At 47.1% G+C, this 22,679-nt stretch overlaps 1 protein-coding gene across 2 annotated transcripts; it reads right to left on the bottom strand.

Annotated features, from left to right (window-relative positions):
* Positions 1-7,892: 7,892 nt before the first annotated feature.
* Positions 7,893-11,890, bottom strand: LOC125118598 (uncharacterized protein CXorf49 homolog). 2 transcript variants are annotated; one of them, XM_047765271.1, is made up of 6 exons: positions 10,472-11,890; positions 9,719-9,875; positions 9,080-9,156; positions 8,780-8,825; positions 8,151-8,192; positions 7,893-8,046 (listed from the first exon to the last, which is right to left on the bottom strand). In XM_047765271.1, the coding sequence occupies exons 1-5, from the start codon at positions 11,768-11,770 to the stop codon at positions 8,152-8,154; spliced, it is 1,620 nt and encodes a 539-aa protein (XP_047621227.1). In that variant the 5' UTR covers positions 11,771-11,890; the 3' UTR covers positions 7,893-8,046; position 8,151. The 2 variants fall into 2 exon arrangements, 1 of the variants encoding a protein (XP_047621227.1); XR_007132861.1 differs by having other exon boundaries at positions 8,780-9,156.
* Positions 11,891-22,679: the final 10,789 nt, after the last annotated feature.

Below are 22,679 nucleotides of genomic sequence, written 5' to 3'. Positions count from 1 at the left end.
CCTGCCCTAGCCAGCTCACTGCCCTTTTCCAGCCTTGTCATCTTCATACCCTTAAGTGGAAGTGACCAGTTAGGGCCTATTATTTAAAAATTGTAAGTATGATATACCACAGCAATCACAGAAGAAAATGAAAGTAAAGTAATCCAAATGAGAAAGGAAATAAACAAAACTGTCACTGTTTGCAAATGATATAATGCTATACATAGAAAACACTGAAGGTGCCACCAGAAAACTACAAGAGTTCATAAATGAATTCAGTAAAGTTACAAGATGCAAAAATCAACATACGTAAGTCAGTTGTATTTCCATACACTAAAAATGAAATATCAGAAAGTGAAATTAAGGAAACATTCCCATTTAGTATTTCATTAAGAAGAATGAAATACCTAGGAATAAACGTAGCTAAAGAGGCAAAATACTTGTACTCCAAAAACTGTAAGACACTTATGAACGAAACTGAAGATGACATAAACAAATGGAAAGATATACCGGTTTTTTTGGATTGGAAGAATTAGTATTGTTACGAAATGAATATACTACTCAAGGCACCTACAGATTCAATGCAATCCCTATCAAATTACCAATGGCATTTTTCACAGAACTAGAACAAATAATTGTAAAGTTGATATGGAAACCCAAATGACCTCGAATAGCCAAAACAATCTTGAAAAAGAAAAATGGAGCTGTAGGAATCGTGCTCCCCGACTTCAAACTATGCTAAAAATCTACAGTAATCAAAACAGTATGGTACTGGTGCTAAAACAAACACATAGATCAATGCTACAGAATAGAAAGCCCAGAAATAAACCCACACATTTATGGTCAGTTAATCTATGACAAAGGAGGCAACAATATAGAATGGAGAAAAGACAGTCCCTTCATTAAGTGGTGTTTGGAAAAATGGGAGCTACATGTAAAAGAATGAAATTAGAACATTCTCTAACACCGCATACATAAATAAACTCAAAATAGATTAAAAACCTAAATGTAAGACCAGATACTATAAAACTCATAGAGGAAAACATAGGCAGAACACTCTTTGATATAAATCACAAGCAAGAGTTTTTTGGATCCATCTCCTAAAGCAATGGAAACAAAAGCCAATATAAACAAATGGGACCCAATTAAACTTAAAAGCTTTTACACAGCAATGGAAACCATAAACAAAACAAAGAGACAACCTATGGAATGGGAGAAAATATTTGGAAATAATGCAACTGACAAGGGATTAATTTCAAAATATATAAACAACTTACATAGCTCGCTCTCTCTCTCTCTCTCTCTTTATATATATATATATATAAAGCAACCCATTAAAAAATGAGCAGAAAACCTAAATAGACATTTCTGCAAAGAAGACATACGGATGGCCATCAGGCACATGAAAAGATGCTCAATATCACTAATTATTAGAGAAATGCAAATCAAAACTACAATGAGGTGATAACCTCACACCAATCAGAATGATCATCATCAAAAAGTCTACAAATAATAACTAACGAAAAGGGTGTGGAGAAAAGGGAACCCTCCTACACTGTTGGTAGGAATGTAAATTTGTGCAACCACTGTGGAAGCCAGTATGGAGGTTCCTCAAAAGACTAACAATAGAATTACCATATGATCTATCAATCCCATTCCTGACATCTATCCAGAGAAAACCATGACTCAAAAGATAAATGTAGGAGTTCCCGTCATGGTGAAGTGGAAACAAATCTTACTAGGAACCATAAACTTGTGGGTGCGATCCCTGGCCTCGCTCTGTGGGTTAAGGACCCGGTATTGCCATGAGCTGTGGTGTAGGTCACAGACGCAGCTTGGATCTGGCATCGCTGTGGCTGTGGCGTAGGCCGGCAGCAACAGCTCCCATTAGATCCCTAGCCTGGGAACCTCCATATGCTGCGGGTGCAGCCCTAAAAAGCAAAAAAAAAAAAAAAAAAGAGGAAGATCATAAGAAATCGATGAGCCTGCACACAGTGGGGGATGGTGACGACTCTGACCCCTTATCTCAACAATTAACTGAGATTATGGCCCTGTTTCCTTTTAAAAGCTTTCATGACTGAGGAGAATCTTCAGATGTGGTTTTTTGGGGAAGCCTGAGTCCACCATCTCTCCAGATTGCCAGCATTCTGATTAAAGGCATCTTTCCTTTCTACCAACACTTGTGAGTTTTGATTTTGTAAGTGGTGAGCAGCAGGATCCAATTAAAAAACCAGGTACAAAAACAATATTGGGGAGTTCCTGTCGAGGCTCAGTGGGTTAAGAACCCAACATAGTGTCTGTGAGGATGCTGGTTCAATCCCTGGCCTCGCTCAGAGGGTTAAGGATCCAGTGTTGCTGCAAGCTGTGGTGTAGGTCACAGATGCATCTTGGATCTGGCATTGTTGTGGTTGTGTTGTAGTCTGGCAGTTGCAGATTCTAATTCGACCCCTAGCTGGAGAACTTCCATGCACCACAGGTGTGGCTATGGAAAGCAAAGAAAAACAAAAAACAACCAATATAGGCATTTTGAGTGAGGATCACATGGTAGATAATTGTCTTAAAGTTAAATTTTCTGAGTGTGATAACTGCATTAAGATTTTGTAGGAATTCCTGTTGTGGCAGGGGGATTAAGAATCTGATTGTAGCAGCTCTGGTTGCTGCTGAGGCACGGGCTCGATCCCTGGCCCTGGCCTGGTGCAGTGGATTAAAGGTCCAGAGTTGCCATAGCTGCAGCTTGGATTCAACCCCTGGCCTGGGAACTTCCATATGGTACGAATGTAAAGTTAAAAAAAAAAGATTTTGTAGCAGACCAATTGTTTTCTTAAGAGATACATGCTGAAATATTTAGGGAAGATACACTGCAATGTCTTAAAGTAACTTCAATGATTCAGCAAAACAGAGAGAGACAGAGAATATGGCAAATGTGACAAAATGTTAATGACTCAGTCCAGGTGAAGGATTTATGGGTGTATCGTGCAATTTTCTTGCAACTGCTATCTATAGGAGAGATGTTTTCAAAAATAAAATTTGGGGAAAAAAAGGATATTATGGTCCATTTTATTTCAAGCAATTTGAAAGCTGAGGGAAAGGAGAAAATTTTATAGAAAAAATAAATGGGAGAACATAGTTTCAAATGATGCAACTGACAAGGGCTTAATCTCTAAAATATACAAACAACTTATACAACTCAATAGCAAAAAAGTCAACAACCCAATTGAAAAATAGGCAGAAGACCTGAATAGACATTTCTCCAAGGAAGATATACAGATGGCCAGCAAGCACATGAAAAAATGCTCAACATCACTAATTATTGGAGAAATGCAAATCAAAACTACTATGAGGTACTATCTCACACCAGTCAGAATGGCCATCATTAGTAAGTCCACAAATAACAAACACTGGAGGGGGTGTGGAGAAAAGGGAACCCTCCTCCACTGTTGGTGGGAAAGTAAGCTGGTACACTATGGAGAACAGCAGGGAGGTACCTTAGAAAACTATGCATAGAACTACCATATGACCCAGCAATCCCACTCTTGGGCATATATCCAGACAAAACTTTCCTTGAAAAAGATACATGCACCTGTATGTTCATTGCAGCACTATTCACAATAGCCAAGACATGGAAACAACCTAAATGTCCATCGACAGATGCATGGATTAAGAAGATGTGGTATATATATGCAATGAAATACTACTTGGCCATAAAAAAGAACAAAATAATGCCATTGGCAGCAACATAGATGGAACTAGAGGCTCTCATCCTGAGTGAAGTAAGTCAGAAAGAGAACGACAAATACCATATGATGTCGCTTATATCTGGAATCTAATATATGGCACAAATGAACCTTTCCACAGAAAAGAAAATCATGGACATGGAGAACAGACCTGTGGTTGCCAAGGGGGAGGGGGAGGGGGAGGGAGCAGGATGGACTGGGAATGTGGGGCTAATAGATGCAAACTTTTGCCTTTGGAATGGATAAGCAATGAGATCCTGCTGTATAGCATTGGGAACTATATCTAGTCACTTATGATGGAGCATGATAATGTGAGAAAAAGGAATGTATATGTGTATGTGTGACTGGGTCACCATGCTGTACAGTAGAAAATCGACAGGACACTGTAAACTAGCTATAATGGAAAAAAATAAAAATCATTAAAATGGAAAAAAAAATAACTTGCCAAAACCGATTCAAGAAGGAATAGCCAACCTGAATTGTTCGATAACCATAAAGAAGTGTTCCAGTAGTCAAAACACTTTTAACAAAAACCTCCAGGCTTCCCAACTGAATCCTGACAAACATCTTAGGCATAAATAATTTCAATTTGACACAAAATCTTAGAAAAAATAGAAAAGGTGGGATACTCCCCTACTCATTTTCTGAGGATGGAATAACCTTGATACAAAATCCTATCAAGGACAGTTTGAGGAAGGAGAATCATAGGTCAATCCACATGTTCATGGCATAGAAGCAAGAATCAGAGAAAGAATATTAGCAATCAAAATCCTCAAAAAAAAAAAACCAGGAGTTCCCGTTGTGGCGCAGTGGTTAACGAATCCGACTAGGAACCATGAGGTTGCGGGTTCGGTCCCTGCCCTTGCTCAGTGGGTTAACGATCCGGCGTTGCCGTGAGCTGTGGTGTAGGTCGCAGACGCGGCTCGGATCCCGCGTTGCTGTGGCTCTGGCGTAGGCCGGTGGCTACAGCTCCGATTGGACCCCTAGCCTGGGACCCTCCATATGCCGCGGGAGCGGCCCAAGAAATGGCAAAAAAGACAAAAAAAAAAATCCTACAAGATATAAAAAGGAAAATACGTAATATGCCAGGCTGGATTCATCACAGGAATACACACTTGATTTAAGAAAATAAGGTAATATAATATTCCATATTAACAGATTATAGGAGAAAATTATGATCCTCATGTTTAGAAAAAAATAAATATTAAGTATCAATATCCATTCCAAGTGTACTTTTTTCAATTTTTTAATAACATGGGATTATTGAGATGTAATTAACACACATGGTCCATAAGTCCTTATAAACACATTCTGTTAAGGAACCTCTATCATGATCAAAATAAAAAACATTTTCATCACCACCAAAATTGCTTCCTGCTCTTCGGCAGTTTAGCCACTCTTCTCAATCCCCAGACCTTGGCAACCGCCAATCTGTTTTATCTCCCTGTATACTGGCCTTCTCAAGAATGTGAAACAAATGAATTTAGACAGTATGGAGACTTATCCATTTGGGTTCCTTCAAAGAAAGGGACACGAGAACTTCTGGATGTGCAGTGTACTTTCCATCACGTGGATATAGTTACGTGGAGTGATCTGTTCGTATTTATTTGTTGTATTGAAGGCCTGTGCTCTATATAATGTGTATACGTATAGTGTGTTTATATTTAATTCAATGCAATTTATCTTTTATAACTTTGGAAGAGTTATTTTATTTATTTTATTTTAATTTTTTAGGGCTGCATCCGCGGCATATGGAGGTTCCAGGCTAGGGGCCGAATCAAAGCTGAAGCAGCTGGCCTACACCACAGCCATAGCAATGCAGGATCCGAGTCACGTCTGCGACCTACACCACAGCTCAAGGCAACGCCGGATCATTAACCCACTGAGCAAGGCCAGGGAACAAACCCGTGTCCTCATGGATGCTAGTCAGATTAATTTCTGCTGAGCCACGATGGGAACTCCCTGGAAGAGTTATTTTATTAAAGAGCAAGGTAAGCCTCTAAAAAAAATGAATGATTATTGGAAAAGTCAGGACAGTGGTTACCTCAAAAGCCTAGGGAGGCGGAATTGGCTTGGAACAAAAGGAGAGTCCAAAACTACCGGCCTGTCCTCCTGTTTATGAGGGGGTACTTATCAGGACTTCAACACTGCACAAGCACAGGGGCACCCAGCACACTTCATAAGTGCACATGGCAACGCTGGCAGCGTCAGTGTGCCTGGCCAGACCTGACCAATGTAGGTGAGAGCCTCCTCACATTAAGTCAGCTGAGAAGCAGCCTTTATTGCATGTGCAAGCGAAGCCTCCTGTTGCCATGCAAGGTAACATATTAGCCAACTGCAGGGATTAGGACATGGACATCCTTGGGCACGATTACTCTGCCCACCACCGCCAGCTCCATCTCCAGGGTTCATCTCCTCCTACCTTCCTTGTTTGTGCCAGTCTCCCCTCCCAAGTCCAGGGAGAGCTATTGGCAGGTCCCGGGGCTGGTGCTGGTGGGGTGGGAGGGGCATCTGCTCAGGAGTGGGACAGGTAGCAGAACCAGGCAGGATGGGGTCTAGGGCTCTGCCGGCCAACTGCCACTGCCTGCGGGCCTGGAGAAGGGGCTTGCAGCCAATAAGGGCGGAGTTCCAACCTCCTCCTACCCCCGGGGCCCCAGGTAAAGATGTGTTTCTTTAACCCATGCCCGACCTGCCACTTAGTGCCGCTGGAACTGGAAGGCTCAGGACCAAGCCATGGCCTATCATGTACCTGTTTTCAGCAACATTTTTATGAAGTGGTTGGTCAGAGAGACTGTGTGCACAGAGGACGGAAGGCAGGCTGGTAAAACGCGTCACCAAGGGTCGTGGTCACACCCTCCCATGTCCCCTTCAATGAGCTTCTCCACTTGGTCACCCTGCTGAACACAGCCCCCTGCCCCTTGGGGCAGGGCTCGTGCTAGACTCCTCCCCGGGTACCAGGTGCCTGCATGTCTCGGTGGGCAAAACCCCCAGCTGGAAGGTATCTAAAAAATTTAGTGTCACGTGTCACCCTGCCAAGCAACAACCACTGGCTCAGATTCAGAATAAAAGCTATGCCCTAAAATCATGCCTGCCTTCTCCAGGGAGGGGGTTGAGTGGAAGGATTAAGCCCCAAGGATATTCCTTTCTGACCCTGAAGTCTGTGACCTGTCCCACCCCCCACGTGGTGATAGGGTCACCTGAGCTCACACCACTCAGCCTGGAAGGGCACCAGCCTGAGATTATGGGGAAAGGGTGGACCCAAGTGCACCCTAGTGTCCAGATGCGGTCACACCTTACTTCCCATCCTCACTGCGCCCATCTTGCCCCATCCTGGGTAGCTCATGTTGGGCGGTCTCCTACAGAGATCCCCTGCTTCCAAGATGAGCTCTTCTGAGGAGCCAGTGTCCCATTCTCATTCCATCCATGACCAAATCAGCTGTCAGACATCACAGGATCACAGAGTAGGATCCAGAGTCTTCTCCAGTGACCGCAACATTTGGAGAGTCCCAAGCCCTGTCCTGGGGTTTGGTGACTTCTGCATCAACCCCTTCCTATGCACTGGGGATTTAACAAGGTCTCCTGAACAAAGGAGATCGGACCCTTGCTTTTGCTCATTGACGGGCTTACAGAGTCTGGACCACAGTCTCTGCGCCTGTTGAAGTACACCTTCAGGGAAGGCTGCCGACCCAGGGGAGGGATCAAAGGTGCTCAGAGCAAAGCAGGGTGGATGGGGGCAGCAGGACAGTGATCCCAGGGAGGGAAGGTGGGGCGATTGGCGCTCTGGAAGGGGGCCGTGCATTCCTGCTGATGGGGAGGATGGATGGCAGCGATGAATGGGAACCAACAGACCCCCAAAGGGGGAGGGGTTTGGAGAGAACCGGAAGAGGGCCTGCAAGGGAAAGGGACGACTGCGCCGACGTGGCCAGGCAGAGCCCCACACAGAACTCAGACCCGGGGCACGCAGCGGGCCAGGTTGCAGGGATGGTGGCAAAGGTTGCCCTGGACTCCCCACAGGGAGAAGGCGCACCACAGGATGCCAGAGGGGACAGTTCTGGAAAAGGCTCTGCCATGGAGCAGCCCCCGGTCTTCCACGACCCACGACTTCTCCCCGCCCCACCCACCCCAGCCCCAAGAGAGGACAGGCTACGAGATGTACCTTAACTGAAACGACTTTAATTTGAAACTGCCATGACACTGAGGCAGGGGAGGGGCAAAACAAGAGGGAGAGGAAGCTCTGGCTGAGGCAGAACAAGAGGGACCGAGCTTGGCCACAGCACCTCCCGGGCCCCAAAGGCACCAGCCGCTCCTCTTGCATGAAGATGCAGGGCTCAACCTGTGAAACAGCAGAGTCAGGGAAGAGCCTCAAGCCAGGGCCGGCCCACAGTCCCGCTCCACAGCCAGGGCTGTGGGAAGGGGTATGGTGTGTGTAACACTCACTTCAAAGGGTCTGGAACATGTCAGCCAGGTACCGCATGGCGGCTGCAATGGGGAGAGGCATAAGCAGGCGCTCCAGACATACGGATGGAGAAGCCCACCCAGGTCCCCGTGGGCAACTTCCTAGCCCTGCAATCTGAAACCCCCTCTAGTCCTGATGCAAAGAGCCCTGGGCCTGAGCACTCCCCCACCACCCGAATGACATGTGGAAATGTTTCCTAAAGGGAAACAAAATGTGCCAGCAGCTCTCAACCTTTGGGGCATGCCAGAACCACTCAGAACTTGTCACACACACAAACAGTCAAGGAAGAACCTTAGAGGCCATACCGAGCAGCAGCCACAGGGAAAAATCAACGGGGCATCTCTCAACATCCTAACAGAAGTTGTTCTCCAGGACTTACTCTGGTTTGCAAAGTGTCCTTGCAGTTCTCCCCCCCCCCCCCCGCCCCTGCTCTTTGCACACATACCTAGTTGTACATGCACAGCGGGCTCCAGGGCCAGGCCTCTAGGTTCTCCTCCCCCCAGGAATGTTGGTCTCTGCAGGGCCGCCTGCACCTGCGGCCCACCCCCACCCCACCGCCCCACCCAGGTTCTGCACTAGGACACCGCCCTCTGTCCCTGGTTCCTCATACCAAGCTGCTCCTTCAGGTCGTCGATTTCTCTCTGTAGCAGGAGGCACTAGGCCCACAGACACCAGAGGAAGAGAAAGGATTAGTACACTCTGGCCTCCTCACTCCTTCCCCTGCCCCTCGGACCCTACATCCCAAGGCCAGGCGGCTGGACCGGCAAGAGCTCCTCCGTGGAAAGGGGGCACGCCGCTCCCTGGGATGTGGATGGGAGCGGGGAGGGGTCCCCACATATGTCCGTGTAACCCGGACCCAGATCCCACCATCTAGTTGGGGCCTGCATTTCCAGGAGCCCTCTGGCATTACCCGAGGACAGCCCTGTGCCCCTGGCGGCTGCTGCTGCCTTTCATGTCTTGGGGGATGGTCAAGGGGTTCCAGGTCACCTGAGAGGGAAAGGACACACAATCCAGCTTGCCAGGCTCCCAGTGGGGGCGGCGGGGGGAGGGAAGGGTCCAGCGGGGCCTAAGGGGAGGTGAGGCAGCACCACCCTCTGGGGGCAACAAGCTGCCCCTGCTCTGCCCGGCAGCTCCAACCTTCCCCCTGGGCTTGCCCGCTCCCCTGTTCCCCAGGGGCAGCTGTTTCTTCCCCCCACCCAACCCCCACCCCCGCCCCGACCAGACCGTGGTGTCTAAAGACAGTGGCCCTGGGTCCAACCCTTCCGGAGCTGCGGCCACCGCCAGCACCTGGGAGAGCGCTGTGGGCGAAAGGGACTGAACAGAAAAGACCATTCTGCCGCAAGCAGCTGTTTGGGGCACTGCCACCAGCCCCCCTTGCGGTGCAAACCCCACCCAGAGGATGATGTGGCTCAAGGCCAGCCCTGTCGAAGCCCTGTCTCCTGTGGGAGAAGCGGACTGGGGGCAAGGCTGAGCTCCCAGCGGAGACAGAGCCGAGGTCTCTCTCCTCCTCTCCTCTCCCTTCCCAGCGTTTCACACCCACCAGACTCACCTGAGGGTGCAGGCCCTCTGGCCATGACGGCTACCTGGTTCAGGGCCGAGGGCTCTGAGTCTCCTGGAACGTGGGGGGCTCTGGTGCTGAGGTCGCCGCTGCTGGGATACCCATGATGCAGGTACGGACAAGATGGCCCTGGCCTGTGTGTTGGAAGCTGAAACAAAACTCTCTCACCCATTTGGACTGAGGGGGCCTGCGTGTCCATGGCTCTGTGTGCCTGTGTGGGCACGTGTGTTTCGGGGCTGGGCTGAGGCAGGGAATGGAGAGAGGCTGATCCCATTCGCACCTTCTCCCTCAGTCAGCCCCAGGCCGGCAGGCAGGGCTGAGCTGGGGACAAGTGTGGGGCACTGAGAAGGCCCACGCCCCCTCCAGGAAGGCTTGGGGAACAGCTAGGAAGCAGGAATCAGGAGGCCCTTGAGTCCAAACACTGAAGCTTTGCAGGCCAAATGCTGAAGGTGTCCCCAGATCCAGTTCAGCTCCGAGCCCCTCCTTCTTCCATCCCAGCCCCTGCCTGGGGCAGGAGGTGGGACATGGGCCCAGGGTGCAGAGCCGTGCCCTGCTCACTCAAAGTGCTCCCTTCATGTGTGTCCCTAGTCGGACGACCCCCATCTGGCATCCTAATGACCCAATGACCCAGGGGTGCCCGCTGAAGACCCCCGAGGGATAGACAGAGGGAGCAGAGGGAAAGAGGAAGAGCGGCCTGGGGGCGGCGGGGAGGGTCGGGGCAGGGTCGGAGCATGGCCTACTCACTTGGCCCCTTGGGACCTGGTCTCCGTCTGGGTCGTTATCTTCTCCAGCCACCACCAGCTCGGACTCCCTTGCCCTCCTGGCGGCGGGTTTCTTCCCAGCGCCCGCGTGCTTGGACTGCTTGGTTCCCGAAGGGACCAAGGAATACTTCCTGGACCTCCCAAGCAGCGGAACACCAGCGATCGGGGGGAAGGTGGCCGGTTCCAGGGGAGCTGCCGAGACTCGCTGCCCCCAGGGAGGGAAGGTTCTCCCCAGGGCGAGGGCGGAGGCTCCCCCGAGGGATTTCTTCTCCTGGGCCCCCTTCTTCCTAGGAGTGGCCCTGGGCAGGCCGCCCGCAGCAGCAGCCGCCGCCGCCGCAGCCGCCGCCGCCGCCGCAGCCGCAGCCACAGCAGCCCCCGGGTAGCTGGGCCTGCTTCCCTCCTTCCCCCAGAGGATGCTTTGCATTTTCTTAGGGGAAGAGATGTCCGGCTCTCCAACGCCCTGCCTTTCCACAACCGAAGTGAACCCTCGCAGAGCAGGGGCCAGGAAAGCGCCTGGCACGTGGAGGAAATTCTCCCTGACTTGGAAGTGCGGGAGTGTGAACCCGGGAGCCTCGGGGCTGCAGGGCTGGGCCTGGCCTCCTCCCCTGGGGTAAATGCTCACCCTCATCAGCTGTATCTCACCGAACTCGTCGGAGGACTCGGGGTCGGAAGGCAGCCCGACCGGGCCTTCCGCGGGGGGCCGCTGGCGACTGGCAGCCAAGGGCAACCTACTCTTAGTGCCTCTCTTCCGGTTCGGCCAGGCCCAGCCCGCCTCGGGCCCACCGAGGTGGAGACAGCGGGCCAGAGCCTGCTGCGCTTCTCCACAGCCCTGGGCGGACGCGCCTCCACTGCCGGCACCCGCCTCGAGGCCGGCCCACACCGCTGACACTTCGGCGGCGGCGGCGGGGGCGCAGCTCTCGGGGGACGGGGATCTGCGGACGCCCAGCACGTCCAGGTCGGCCAGCTGCCGCAGGATGGCCGCCGCAGACTCGTTGGCCAGATCCAGGGCGACGCCCTTGTCGTCGGCCGGGGAGCCAGGTCGGCCTTCGCGGCCCCAGAGCACCAGCCCTCCCGCCTCCAGCTCCTCCGTCTCTGACTCGAAGCCCTTGGGGTCCCGGAAGCCGCCCCCGCCCTCGCCCTCGCCGCTCTGTGGTGGCCCCGCGTCGGGGCCTGGGCCTGGTCCCCGCTGGGCTCCGGGGCCCGCGGGGCGGACGCCAGCCGGCTCCCCACCCTCCGGGCCGAAACCCGCTCCCCAAACAGACACCTCATCCGGGGAGCTCATGTCGGACTTAGGCGGCCCCGGTTTCGGGGCGATGATCGGTCGCCCCGGAGCAGTCACCGCCGCGTCGCGTCGCGGTCGGGGTAACGGTCGCGGTCGGGATCTTCAGCCACGGGAGGCTTCAGCCACCACAGGCGTCACCCGCGCTCGCCTCAAAAGACGCCCGGCTTCTCTTCGCGCCTTCGAGGACGCCGGTCTCGGGGCCTCCTCATTGGTCCGGACCTAGCCAACCAGCGCGCGCCCTGTTGGCCCGCCCCTCGAGGCCCAACCAATGGGGTCGAGGGCCTCTGGTTTGCTGCCAGGCGGGTGCCGGGGGGGCTCTGTGCAGTTGGCCAGCTGGCTGTGGATGGGAGCAGGTGACCTCAAGGTGACAGTGCTGCTTTCAGGCCCCTCCTCCTACCTTCTCCTGTCCCGCCTCCCCTTTCCAATTAGAGTCTCAGCCCCGAGTCTGAGCGAGCCACCGTTTCCCATCTATAAAGGGGGTGGGCCGAGGGGCGTTTGGTTTCCTGGGTGGTGAGAATGAAACTTCAGGATGGTGGGCCTGGGCTTGGGGAACAGGCTGGGCTTGGTTCTGCTCTCTCAGCCCCCAGCCCTGAACTCGGAGGTAATTCAAAGAAGAAGGAATAGCAGTGGCCAGTAGACACTCCAGAAGATGCTCACCATCACCGATCCTGGAGATACGAACTAAAACCACGAAGTGGTTTTCACACACAGCTTTGCAACCTTCGAAGAGCTCAACTGCTCTGAGGGTGGGGGAGGTTAGGAGCAAAGCCCTGTGGCGGTGGTGCAAAGGAGCCACTGGGGAGGCTAATTTGGCAGAATCCATGAAAAGCAACTTATACAGCACGGAGTATGGGGCTGGCACTCTTCTAAGAGTGCCTAACTAGTGATGCGCCCTCACGACCTTCCTAGGACCATGTTGCCAGCAATTGCGGGCCTCTTAGAGCTGAGGAAACAGGTGCTGAGAGGTTCAGCCACTGGCCCAAGGTCCCTGGGCTCGTCGGGATCGGTGGCAGGATTGAAACTGGGCAGTCTGGCTCCAGAGTCTTGGCTTGGAGCCGAAGATCTTAAACCGAACGAGACGCTTATTCTCTCTGTCTGGTCCATCTTCTGGAGAGGCACGATGGTCCCCGTGTGTACAAGGACACACGCACAAGGATTTTGCTGATGGAGAAAACTGGGAACACTCCAGGTTCCCCTCAGTAAGGAGTCGGATGAATGCCACGTGGTGTGAGCGCCCTGTGGAGTAAAGCCTGGCGGTGCAAAGGAATGCATCAGACCCTGTTCACAGATTTCAGAACCCTCCTCCTGACTGTATACTGCAAGTTGGAGAAGGCTAGAGTTGGATACACATTTGTGTATTAAAACACACACTCACATGCCCGTTGATCTTACCTAATATTGGAGAAATCATATGGGTGTATGCACATGTATGTGTTCATGGTCTGAAGGGCACACTACCAATGCACACCAGTGGTGGTGGCGGTGGGTGTGGACCACCAGGTGTCTCTCAATTTTTCCTCCTGCTGGTGTTTCCTAGCTTCCCTGAGCTGAGCAGTGCTCATATCTGGGGAGTGAGAAACATCCCTTGGTTTCTATAAGGTCCTTGGGTGTTAGAATTTCCCTTGTCTGCTAACCCAACCCCTACTCCAACAGCCCTCCATTCCCTCCATACCTTCCTGCCCTTCCCATTCACACTCCTCTGTCTTCAGTCACCTCTCCCTCCTGAGGTGATCTTGAATAGATTATTGCACTCCCATATTCATCACACCATTATTCACAATAGCCAAGAGGTGAAAACAACCTAAATATCTATCAACAGATGAATGGATAAAAGGTGATACATATAATATGCTTATATATGTATATAACACATGTATATATAAACAGAATATTGTATAGCCTTTAAAAAGAAGGAAATCTTGCTGTATGCTAGAGTAGATGAACTTTCAGGATATTATGCTAAGTGAAGTAAGCCAGTCACAACAGACAAATACTGCATGATTTCAATTATATGTGGTATAAAGTAGTCATACTCTTAGAAACAAGAAGTTGTATCTGGTTGTCAAGGGCTTGTGGGAGGAGGACATAGACAGTTGTTGTTCAATGAGTATAGAGTTTCTGTCATACAGGTTTATAAAATTCCAGAGATCTAATTTAGACAATGTTCTTATAGTTAACAAAACTGTACACTAAAAAAAAATGTTAATAAGCTGTGTTTCATGCTGTGTGTTTTTTGCCACAATCAAAATAAATTAAAAAAAAAATGCCCTGGGAGTTCCCCTCGTGGCGCAGTGGTTAACGAATCCGACTAGGAACCATGAGGTTGCGGGTTCGGTCCCTGCCCTTGCTCAGTGGGTTAACGATCCGGTGTTGCCGTGAGCTGTGGTGTAGGTCGCAGACGCGGCTCGGATCCCGCGTTGCTGTGGCTCTGGCGTAGGCCGGTGGCTACAGCTCCGATTCAACCCCTAGCCTGGGAACCTCCATATGCCGCGGGAGTGGCCCAAGAAATAGCAACAACAACAACAACAACAACAACAACAACAACAACAACAACAACAACAAAAAGACAAAAGACAAAAAAAAAAATGCCCTGATGGAGGGAATATGGTGAAGTAGTAGAACATGAGGTTCAACTACTCCTACAAATACACTGAAAAATGCATCTACATGTGGAAATATTCACACAGAAAATTTGCTAAAAACTGACAAAGGAGAGTTTCATAATCCTCTATAAGGATTATGATAGAGCAAGAAAAACTTCATGAAACCAGATAGGACGAAAGAAAGAAGAAAAAGATGCAAAAGGAAACGAGATTGGACCTGTTCCCCTAAGAGGGAGCTGGAAAGTAGAAAAGCTCCTGCACCCTGGGGAGATTCCCCCATCAGTGAGATCAGCCGGGTCAGAGGAGGAACTTTAGCGTAATGGAGACGAACACAGCAATCAGCGTAGAGCAGTTAAAACAGAAACTGTCCTCCACAAATGATCAGTGCTATGGGCAACCATATGCAAGTGCCAGCAGGTCTCGGGAACTAAAACTCATTCACTGATGAGCTCTAACAGTTTTCTGGTAATGGTTTTAGGATTTTCTAGGTATAGTATCATGTCATCTGCAAACAGTGATAGTTTTACTTCTCTTCCAATTTGGATTCCTTTCTTTTCTGATGCCATGGCTAGGACTTCCAAAACTATGTTGACTAACATTGGTGAAAGTGGACATCCCTGTCTTCTTCCTGGTCTTAGTGGAAATGCTTTCAGTTTTTCACTGTTGAGAATGATGTTAACTTGTGGGTTTGTCACAAACAGCTTTTATTATATTGAGGTAGTTCCCCTCTATACCCACTCTCTTGAGAGTTTTTATCAGGAATGAGTGTTGAATTTTTGTCAAAAGCTTTATCTGCATTTATTGAAATGATTGTATAGTTTTCATTTTTCAGTTTGATGATGTGGTGTATCACATTGATAGATTTGCAGATACTGAAGAGTCCTTGAATCCCTGGGATAAATCCTACTTTATCATGGTGTATAATCTTTTTAATATATACTTGTATGCATTTTGTTAATATTTTCTTGAGGATTTTTGCATCTATGTTTGTCAGTGGTATCTTTGGTTTTGGTATCAGAGTGATGGTGGCTTCATAGAACGAGCTTGAGAGTGTTCCTTCCTCTGCAATTTCTTGGAAAAGTTTCAGAAGAAAAGGTGTTAACTCTTCTCTGAATGTTTGATAGAATTCAGCTGTGAAGCCATCAGATCCTGGACTTCTGTTTTTTGGAAGTTTTTTTTTTTAAATCACATTTTCAATTTCAGTGCTTGTGATTCATCTATTCATATTTTTTATTTCTTCCTGTTTCAGTCTTGGTAGGTTGTACCTTTGTAAGGATCTGTCCATTTCTTCTAGGTTGTCCATTTTATTGGCATACAATTGCTCAGTTGCTCATTGTAGTCTCTCATGATCCTTTGTATTTCTGTGGTGTGAATTGTAACTTTTTCTTTATTTAGGGCTACACATGAAGCATATGGAAATTCCCAGGCTAGGGCTTGAATCAGAGCTGCAGCTACCGGCCTACACCACAGCCACAGCAACTCAGGATCCAAGCCATGTCTGCGACCTGCACCACAGTTCATGGCAACACCAGATACTTAACCCACTGAGTGAGGCCAGGGATCAAAACCGCAACCTCATGGATACTAATCAGGTTTGTTATCACTGAGCCACAATGGGAACTCCTCATTTTCATTTCTTTTTTATTTATTTATATTTTATTTTTATTTATTTATTTATTTTTGCTTTTTAGGGCCACACCCATGGCATATGGAGGTTCCCAAGCTAGGGGTCAAATCAGAGCTACAGCTGCTGGCCTACACCACAGCCACAGCAACACAGGATCTGAGCCACATCTGTGACCTACACCACAGCTCATGGCAATGCCAGATCCTTAACCCACTGAGGGAGGCCAGGGATTGAACCCACAACCTCATGGTTCCTAGTCAGATTCATTTCTGCTGTGCCATGACGGGAACTCCTTCATTTCTAATTTTATTGATTTGAACCTTTTCTCTTTTTTCCTTGATGAGTCTGGCTAAAGGTTTATCAGTTTTGTTGATCTTTTCAAATAACCAATTTTTGGTTTCATTGATCTTCTCTATTGTTTTCTTTTTCTCTATGTTATTAATTTCTGCTCTCATCTTTATGATTTCTTTCCTTCTACTAATTTTGAGGTTTGTCTGTTTGTCCTTCTTTAGATGTTTAAGGTGCAAGGTTAGGTTGTTTATTTGAGTTTTTTTTTCTTCTTTCCTGAGATAAGATTGTATTGCTATAAACTTCCCTCTCAGAACTGATTTTGCTGTGTGCCATAGGTTTTGGATTGTTGTACCTTCATTGTCATTTGTCTCTAAGTATCTTTTAATTTCCTCTTTGATTTCTTCAATGATCCATTGGTTGTTTAGTGGCATATTGTTTAGTTTCCAGGAGTTTGTGTTTTTTGCTGTTTTTTTTTTTTTTTCTTGTGGTTGATTTCTAGTCTCATAGCATTGTGTTCAGAGAAAATGCTTGAAATAATTTCAATTTTTAAAAACTTACCAAGGTTTGTTCTGTGACCCAAGATGTGATCCATCCTGGAGAATGTTCCATGTGAGAGGTATATTCTGCTGCTTTGGGGCAAAAAGTTCTATAGATGTCAGTTAAGTCTATTTGGTCTACTGTATCATTTAAGGCCTAGTGTTTTCTTGTTGATTTTCTATCTGGATGATCTGTCCATTGCTGTAAATGGGGTGTTAAAGTCCCTCACTATTATTGTGTTCCAATTAATTTCTCCTTTTATGGCTTTTAGTTGCATATATATTTACGATTGCTATATATTCACCTTGGATAGATCCTTTAATCATTATGTAATGTCCTTTGTCTCTTGTGACCTTCTTTATTTTAAAATTTACTTTCTCTGATATGAGTATCAGTACTCCTGCTTTTCTATAATTTCCATTTTCATGGAATATTTTCTTCCATCCCCTCACTTTAAGTCTGTATGTGTCCATAGATCTGAAGTGGGTCTCTTGTAAGTAGCATTCATATGGGTCTGGTTTTTTTTTTTATCTATGTCTTTTAATTGGAGCACTTAATCCATTTACATTCAATGTAATTATGGATAAGTATGTACTTATTGTCATTTTCTTAACCATCTTTATGTGTTCAAAATTGTTTCTGGTTTCTGGTTCCTGGTCTCTTAATTTCAAATGCATTTTCAATGTTCTACATTTGTCCTCTCTTTTTCTCATGCTTGCTTGTTTTGATATCGTATTTGTCAATGGGTGATTTCCTACTTTCATATTATCTTTGCCTTTACCAGTGAGCTTTTTCATTTGTAATATTCTTGTTTCTAATTGTGGCTTTTCCTTTTCTGCTTAGAGAAAGAAGTTCCTTAAGTAGTTGATGTAGAGCTGGTTTGGAGGTGCTGAATTCTCTTAGCTTTTGCTTGTCTGTAAAGCTTTCGATCTCTCCATCAAGTCTGAATGAAAGCTTTGCTGGGTAGAGTATTCTTGGTTCTAGGTTCCTTCTATTCATCATCTCAAATATACCTTGCCACTCTCTTCTGGCCTGTAGAGTTTCTGCTGAAAATCAGCTGTTATCCTTATGGGGGTTCGTTTATATGTAATTTGTTACTTTTCCCTTGTAGCTTTAAAATTTTTTTGTATTTAATTTTTGTCAGTTTGATTAGTATGTCTTGCTGTGTTTCTCCTTGGGTATTTTTTTTCTTTTTTATATAATTTAAAAAATTTTTTTCATTATACCTGGTTTACTGTGTTCTGTCAGTTTTCTGTTGTACAGCATAGTGACCCAGTCACACATACATGTATACATTCTTTTCTCTCACATTATCATGCTCCATCATAAGTGCCTAGATATAGTCCCCAGTGCTACACAGCAGGGCCTCATTGCTTATCCATTCCAAAGGCAATAGTCTGTATCTATTAACCATAAGCACCTCATCCATCCCACTCCCTCCCCCTCCCCCTTGGCAACCACAAATCTGTTCTCCAAGTCCATGTTTTCTTTTCTGTGGAAAGGTTCTTTTGTGCCATATATTACATTCCAGATATAAACGATATCATATGGTATTTGTCGTTCTCTTTCTGACTTACTTCACTCTAGTTCCATCCATGTTGCTGCCAATGGCATTATTTTGTTCCTTTTTATGGCCAAGTAGTATTCCATTATGTAAATATACCATGTCTTCTTAATCCATACATCTGTCAATGGACATTTAGGTTGTTTCCATGTCTTGGCTATTGTGAATAGTGCTGCAGTGAACATACAGGTGCATGTATCTTTTTCAAGGAAAGTTTTGTCTGGATATATGCCCAAGAGTGGGATTGCTGGGTCATATGGTAGTTCTATATATAGTTTTCTAAGGTACCTCCCTGCTGTTATCCATAGTGGTTGTACCAGCTTACTTTCCCATCAACAGTGGAGGAGGGTTCCCTTTTCTCCACACCCCCTCCAGCATTTGTTATTTGTGGACTTATTAATGATGGCCATTCTGACTGGTGTGAGGTGGTATCTCATGGTAGTTTTGATTTGCATGTCTCTAATAATCAGGGATGTTGAGCATTTTTTCATGTGCTTGTTGGCCATCTGTATGTCTTCCCATTCAGGTCTTTTGCCCATTTTTCAATTGGGTTGTTGACTTTTTTGCTATTGAGTTGTATAAGTTGCTTGTATATTTTAGAGATTAGGCCCTTGTCAGTTGCATCGTTTGAAACTATTTTCTCCCATTCTGTAAGTTGTCTTTTTGGTTTCCTTTGCCATGCCAAAGCTTGTCAGTTTGATTAGGTCCCATTGGTTTATTTTTGCTTTTATTTCTGTTGCTTTGGGAGACTGAGAAAATATTTGTAATGTTGATGTCAGGGAATGTTTTGCCTATGTTCTCTTCCAGGAGTTTGATGGTGTCTTGTCTTACATTTAAGTCTTTCAGCCATTTTGAGTTTATTTTGGTGCATGGTGTGAGGGTGTGTTCTAGTTTCATCGATTTGCATGTAGCTGTCCAGGTTTCCCAGCAATACTTGCTGAAAAGACTGTCTTTTTCCCATTTTACGTTCTTGTCTGCTTTGTCAAGGATTAATTGACCATAGGTGTCTGGGTTTATTTCTGGGTTCTCTATTCTATTCCACTGGTCTGTATGTCTCTTTTGGTGCCAGTACCATACTGTCTTGATGACTGTAGCTTTGTAATATTGCCTGAAGTCTGGGTGAGTTATGCCTCCTGCTTGGTTTTTGTTCCTTAGGTTTGCTTTGGTAATTCTGGGTCTTTTGTGGTTCCGTATAAATTTTTCGATTGTTTGTTCTAGTTCTGTGAAAAATGTCATGCGTAATTTGATAGGAATTGCATTGAATCTGTAGATTGCTTTAGGTAGTATGGCCTTTTTTACAATATTAATTTTTCCAATTCCTTGGGTTTATTTTGTATGGAATTCTCTGTGCTTCCTCAACTTGAATGAGTGTTTCCTTTCCCATATTAGGGAAATTTTTGGCTATAATTTCTTCAAATATTTTCTCTGGCCTTTCTCTCTTCTTCTGGAACCCCTATGATGCAAATGTTGGTACGTTTATGTTGTCCCAAAGGTCTCTTAGACTCTCCTCAGTTTTTTTCGTTCTTTTTTCTTTATTCTCTTCTGTGGCAGTGATTTCCACCACTCTGTCTTCCACTTCACTTCTTCATTCTTCTGCCTCCATTAACCTGCTTTTGGTTCCTTTTAGAGTATTGTGCTATTCATCTTAGCCTTTAAATGCTCTGGCTCTTTGTTGAAAATTTCCTTTAAGTTCTCAATCTGCATCTCCATTATTTTTCTTGGATCATCTTTACAATTATCACTCTGAATTTTTTTTTCTGCTTTTTAGGGCCACACCTGCAGCATATGGAAGTTCCAAGGCTAGGGGTGGAATCGGAGCTGTAGCCACTCTCTTTGCTTGGCCACTCTAGGGATCTCTTCCGAAAGCCCCAGTGGCAGGGGGCTTCTCACTAACTGTTGGTAACAGACTCTCTGTAGCTGCAGGAGGTGTGTTTCTGGTGGTCCCTTCCTCAACCTGGCTGCTGGTAGGGGTGCTCTCTGTAGCCACTGAGGGTCAGAATTTGGATTAATGGGCCTCCCACTTTTGCCTGGGTGTGGAACGAGTGCCACAGACATGGGTTTTTGCAGGGCTGCTGGTAGGGGCCCTGTAGCTTGTGCTTTTCTCCAACCAGGCATCCCACAGCTCCAGCAGGGAGCATGCACGGGAGGCCCTCTCTTGGCCTTTTTTGGTGCAGATTGGGTGCCACAAGTGCGAGCCCCTGCAGGAGCTTATGCTTTTCTTGGTCAGACTGTTTACAGCTCCCATGGGGAACAGGTGCTGACTGTCCTCTTGGCTCTTTTGGAACTGGCCCACCAGTGGGAGCCCCTGCAGAGCCACTGAGTGGAGCCATGGTGCTTGTGTTTTCCCTGGTCAGGCTCTCATGGGTAATGTGCATCGCTGCCAGCCACTCTTCTGGAGCAGGTCAGGTGCCGCTAGCACAGGAGCCACTGGCAGGGGTCAGAAGCTTGTGTTATTCCCCCAGGCAGTTATTCCACCTGCTCCAAGGACTCTGCAGACTTAAGGGTGGGGCTGCTTTCCAGCTGTGGTTCCCCATGCTGAAGCAGGTGGTGTCCTGCAGCTCGAGAAAGTGTGCATGTGCAGGGAACAAGGCTGTAGTGGTGGATCCCATCCCTTCCTTCCAGCACCCCCAAACAATGGTGTCTAGCCTCTAGGCCTGACTGGGTTGCCTCTGCTTACACGCCCTTAATTGTGGTTTCCCTATACTCTACTCTCTTGATTCTGTCTCTGCACAGCCAACCCTGCTTTTTTCCCATGTAGCCAGCCCAGCCCTCTCTTCGAGTCTGATCTCTAAGGCCAGAGTTTTAGTTCCCGAGACCTGCTGGCACCTGCATATGGTTGCCCATAGCACTGATCATTTGTGGAGGACAGTTTCTGTTTTAACTGCTCTACGCTGATTGCTGTGTTCGTCTCCATTACGCTAAAGTTCCTCCTCTGACCCGGCTGATCTCACTGATGGGGGAATCTCCCCAGGGTGCAGGAGCTTTTCTACTTTCCAGCTCCCTCTTAGGGGAACAGGTCCAATCTCGTTTCCTTTTGCATCTTTTTCTTCTTTCTTTCGTCCTATCTGGTTTCATGAAGTTTTTCTTGCTCTATCATAATCCTTATAGAGGATTATGAAACTCTCCTTTGTCAGTTTTTAGCAAATTTTCTGTGTGAATATTTCCACATGTAGATGCATTTTTCAGTGTATTTGTAGGAGTAGTTGAACCTCATGTTCTACTACTTCACCATATTCCCTCCATCAGGGCATTTTTTTTTTTGTCTTTTGTCTTTTTGTTGTTGTTGTTGTTGTTGTTGTTGTTGTTGTTGTTGTTGCTATTTCTTGGGCCACTCCCGCGGCATATGGAGGTTCCCAGGCTAGGGGTTGAATCGGAGCTGTAGCCACCGGCCTACGCCAGAGCCACAGCAACGCGGGATCCGAGCCGCGTCTGCGACCTACACCACAGCTCACGGCAACACCGGATCGTTAACCCACTGAGCAAGGGCAGGGACCGAACCCGCAACCTCATGGTTCCTAGTCGGATTCGTTAACCACTGCGCCACGAGGGGAACTCCCAGGGCATTTTTTTTTTAATTTATTTTGATTGTGGCAAAAAACACACAGCATGAAACACAGCTTATTAACATTTTTTTTTAGTGTACAGTTTTGTTAACTATAAGAACATTGTCTAAATTAGATCTCTGGAATTTTATAAACCTGTATGACAGAAACTCTATACTCATTGAACAACAACTGTCTATGTCCTCCTCCCACAAGCCCTTGACAACCAGATACAACTTCTTGTTTCTAAGAGTATGACTACTTTATACCACATATAATTGAAATCATGCAGTATTTGTCTGTTGTGACTGGCTTACTTCACTTAGCATAATATCCTGAAAGTTCATCTACTCTAGCATACAGCAAGATTTCCTTCTTTTTAAAGGCTATACAATATTCTGTTTATATATACATGTGTTATATACATATATAAGCATATTATATGTATCACCTTTTATCCATTCATCTGTTGATAGATATTTAGGTTGTTTTCACCTCTTGGCTATTGTGAATAATGGTGTGATGAATATGGGAGTGCAATAATCTATTCAAGATCACCTCAGGAGGGAGAGGTGACTGAAGACAGAGGAGTGTGAATGGGAAGGGCAGGAAGGTATGGAGGGAATGGAGGGCTGTTGGAGTAGGGGTTGGGTTAGCAGACAAGGGAAATTCTAACACCCAAGGACCTTATAGAAACCAAGGGATGTTTCTCACTCCCCAGATATGAGCACTGCTCAGCTCAGGG

Source organism: Phacochoerus africanus, chromosome X (genome assembly GCF_016906955.1).
Source record: "Phacochoerus africanus isolate WHEZ1 chromosome X, ROS_Pafr_v1, whole genome shotgun sequence".
In the NCBI taxonomy this organism is placed as follows: Eukaryota; Metazoa; Chordata; class Mammalia; order Artiodactyla; family Suidae; genus Phacochoerus; species Phacochoerus africanus.
Note: the sequence above shows the minus strand (reverse complement) of the source record. Positions and strands in the feature narration are given on the sequence as shown.

Bases quoted from the DNA above. Each gene is read 5' to 3' on its own strand.
- LOC125118598 (XM_047765271.1), bottom strand. From the start codon at position 11,770: ATGAGCTCCCCGGATGAGGTGTCTGTTTGGGGAGCGGGTTTCGGCCCG. The intron at 9,157-9,718 runs GTGAGTCTGGTG...TTTCCCTCTCAG, and splicing joins CAGAGGGCCTGCACCCTCAG to GTGACCTGGAACCCCTTGAC. The intron at 8,193-8,779 runs GTATGAGGAACC...TCCCCATTGCAG, and splicing joins CGACCTGAAGGAGCAGCTTG to CCGCCATGCGGTACCTGGCT.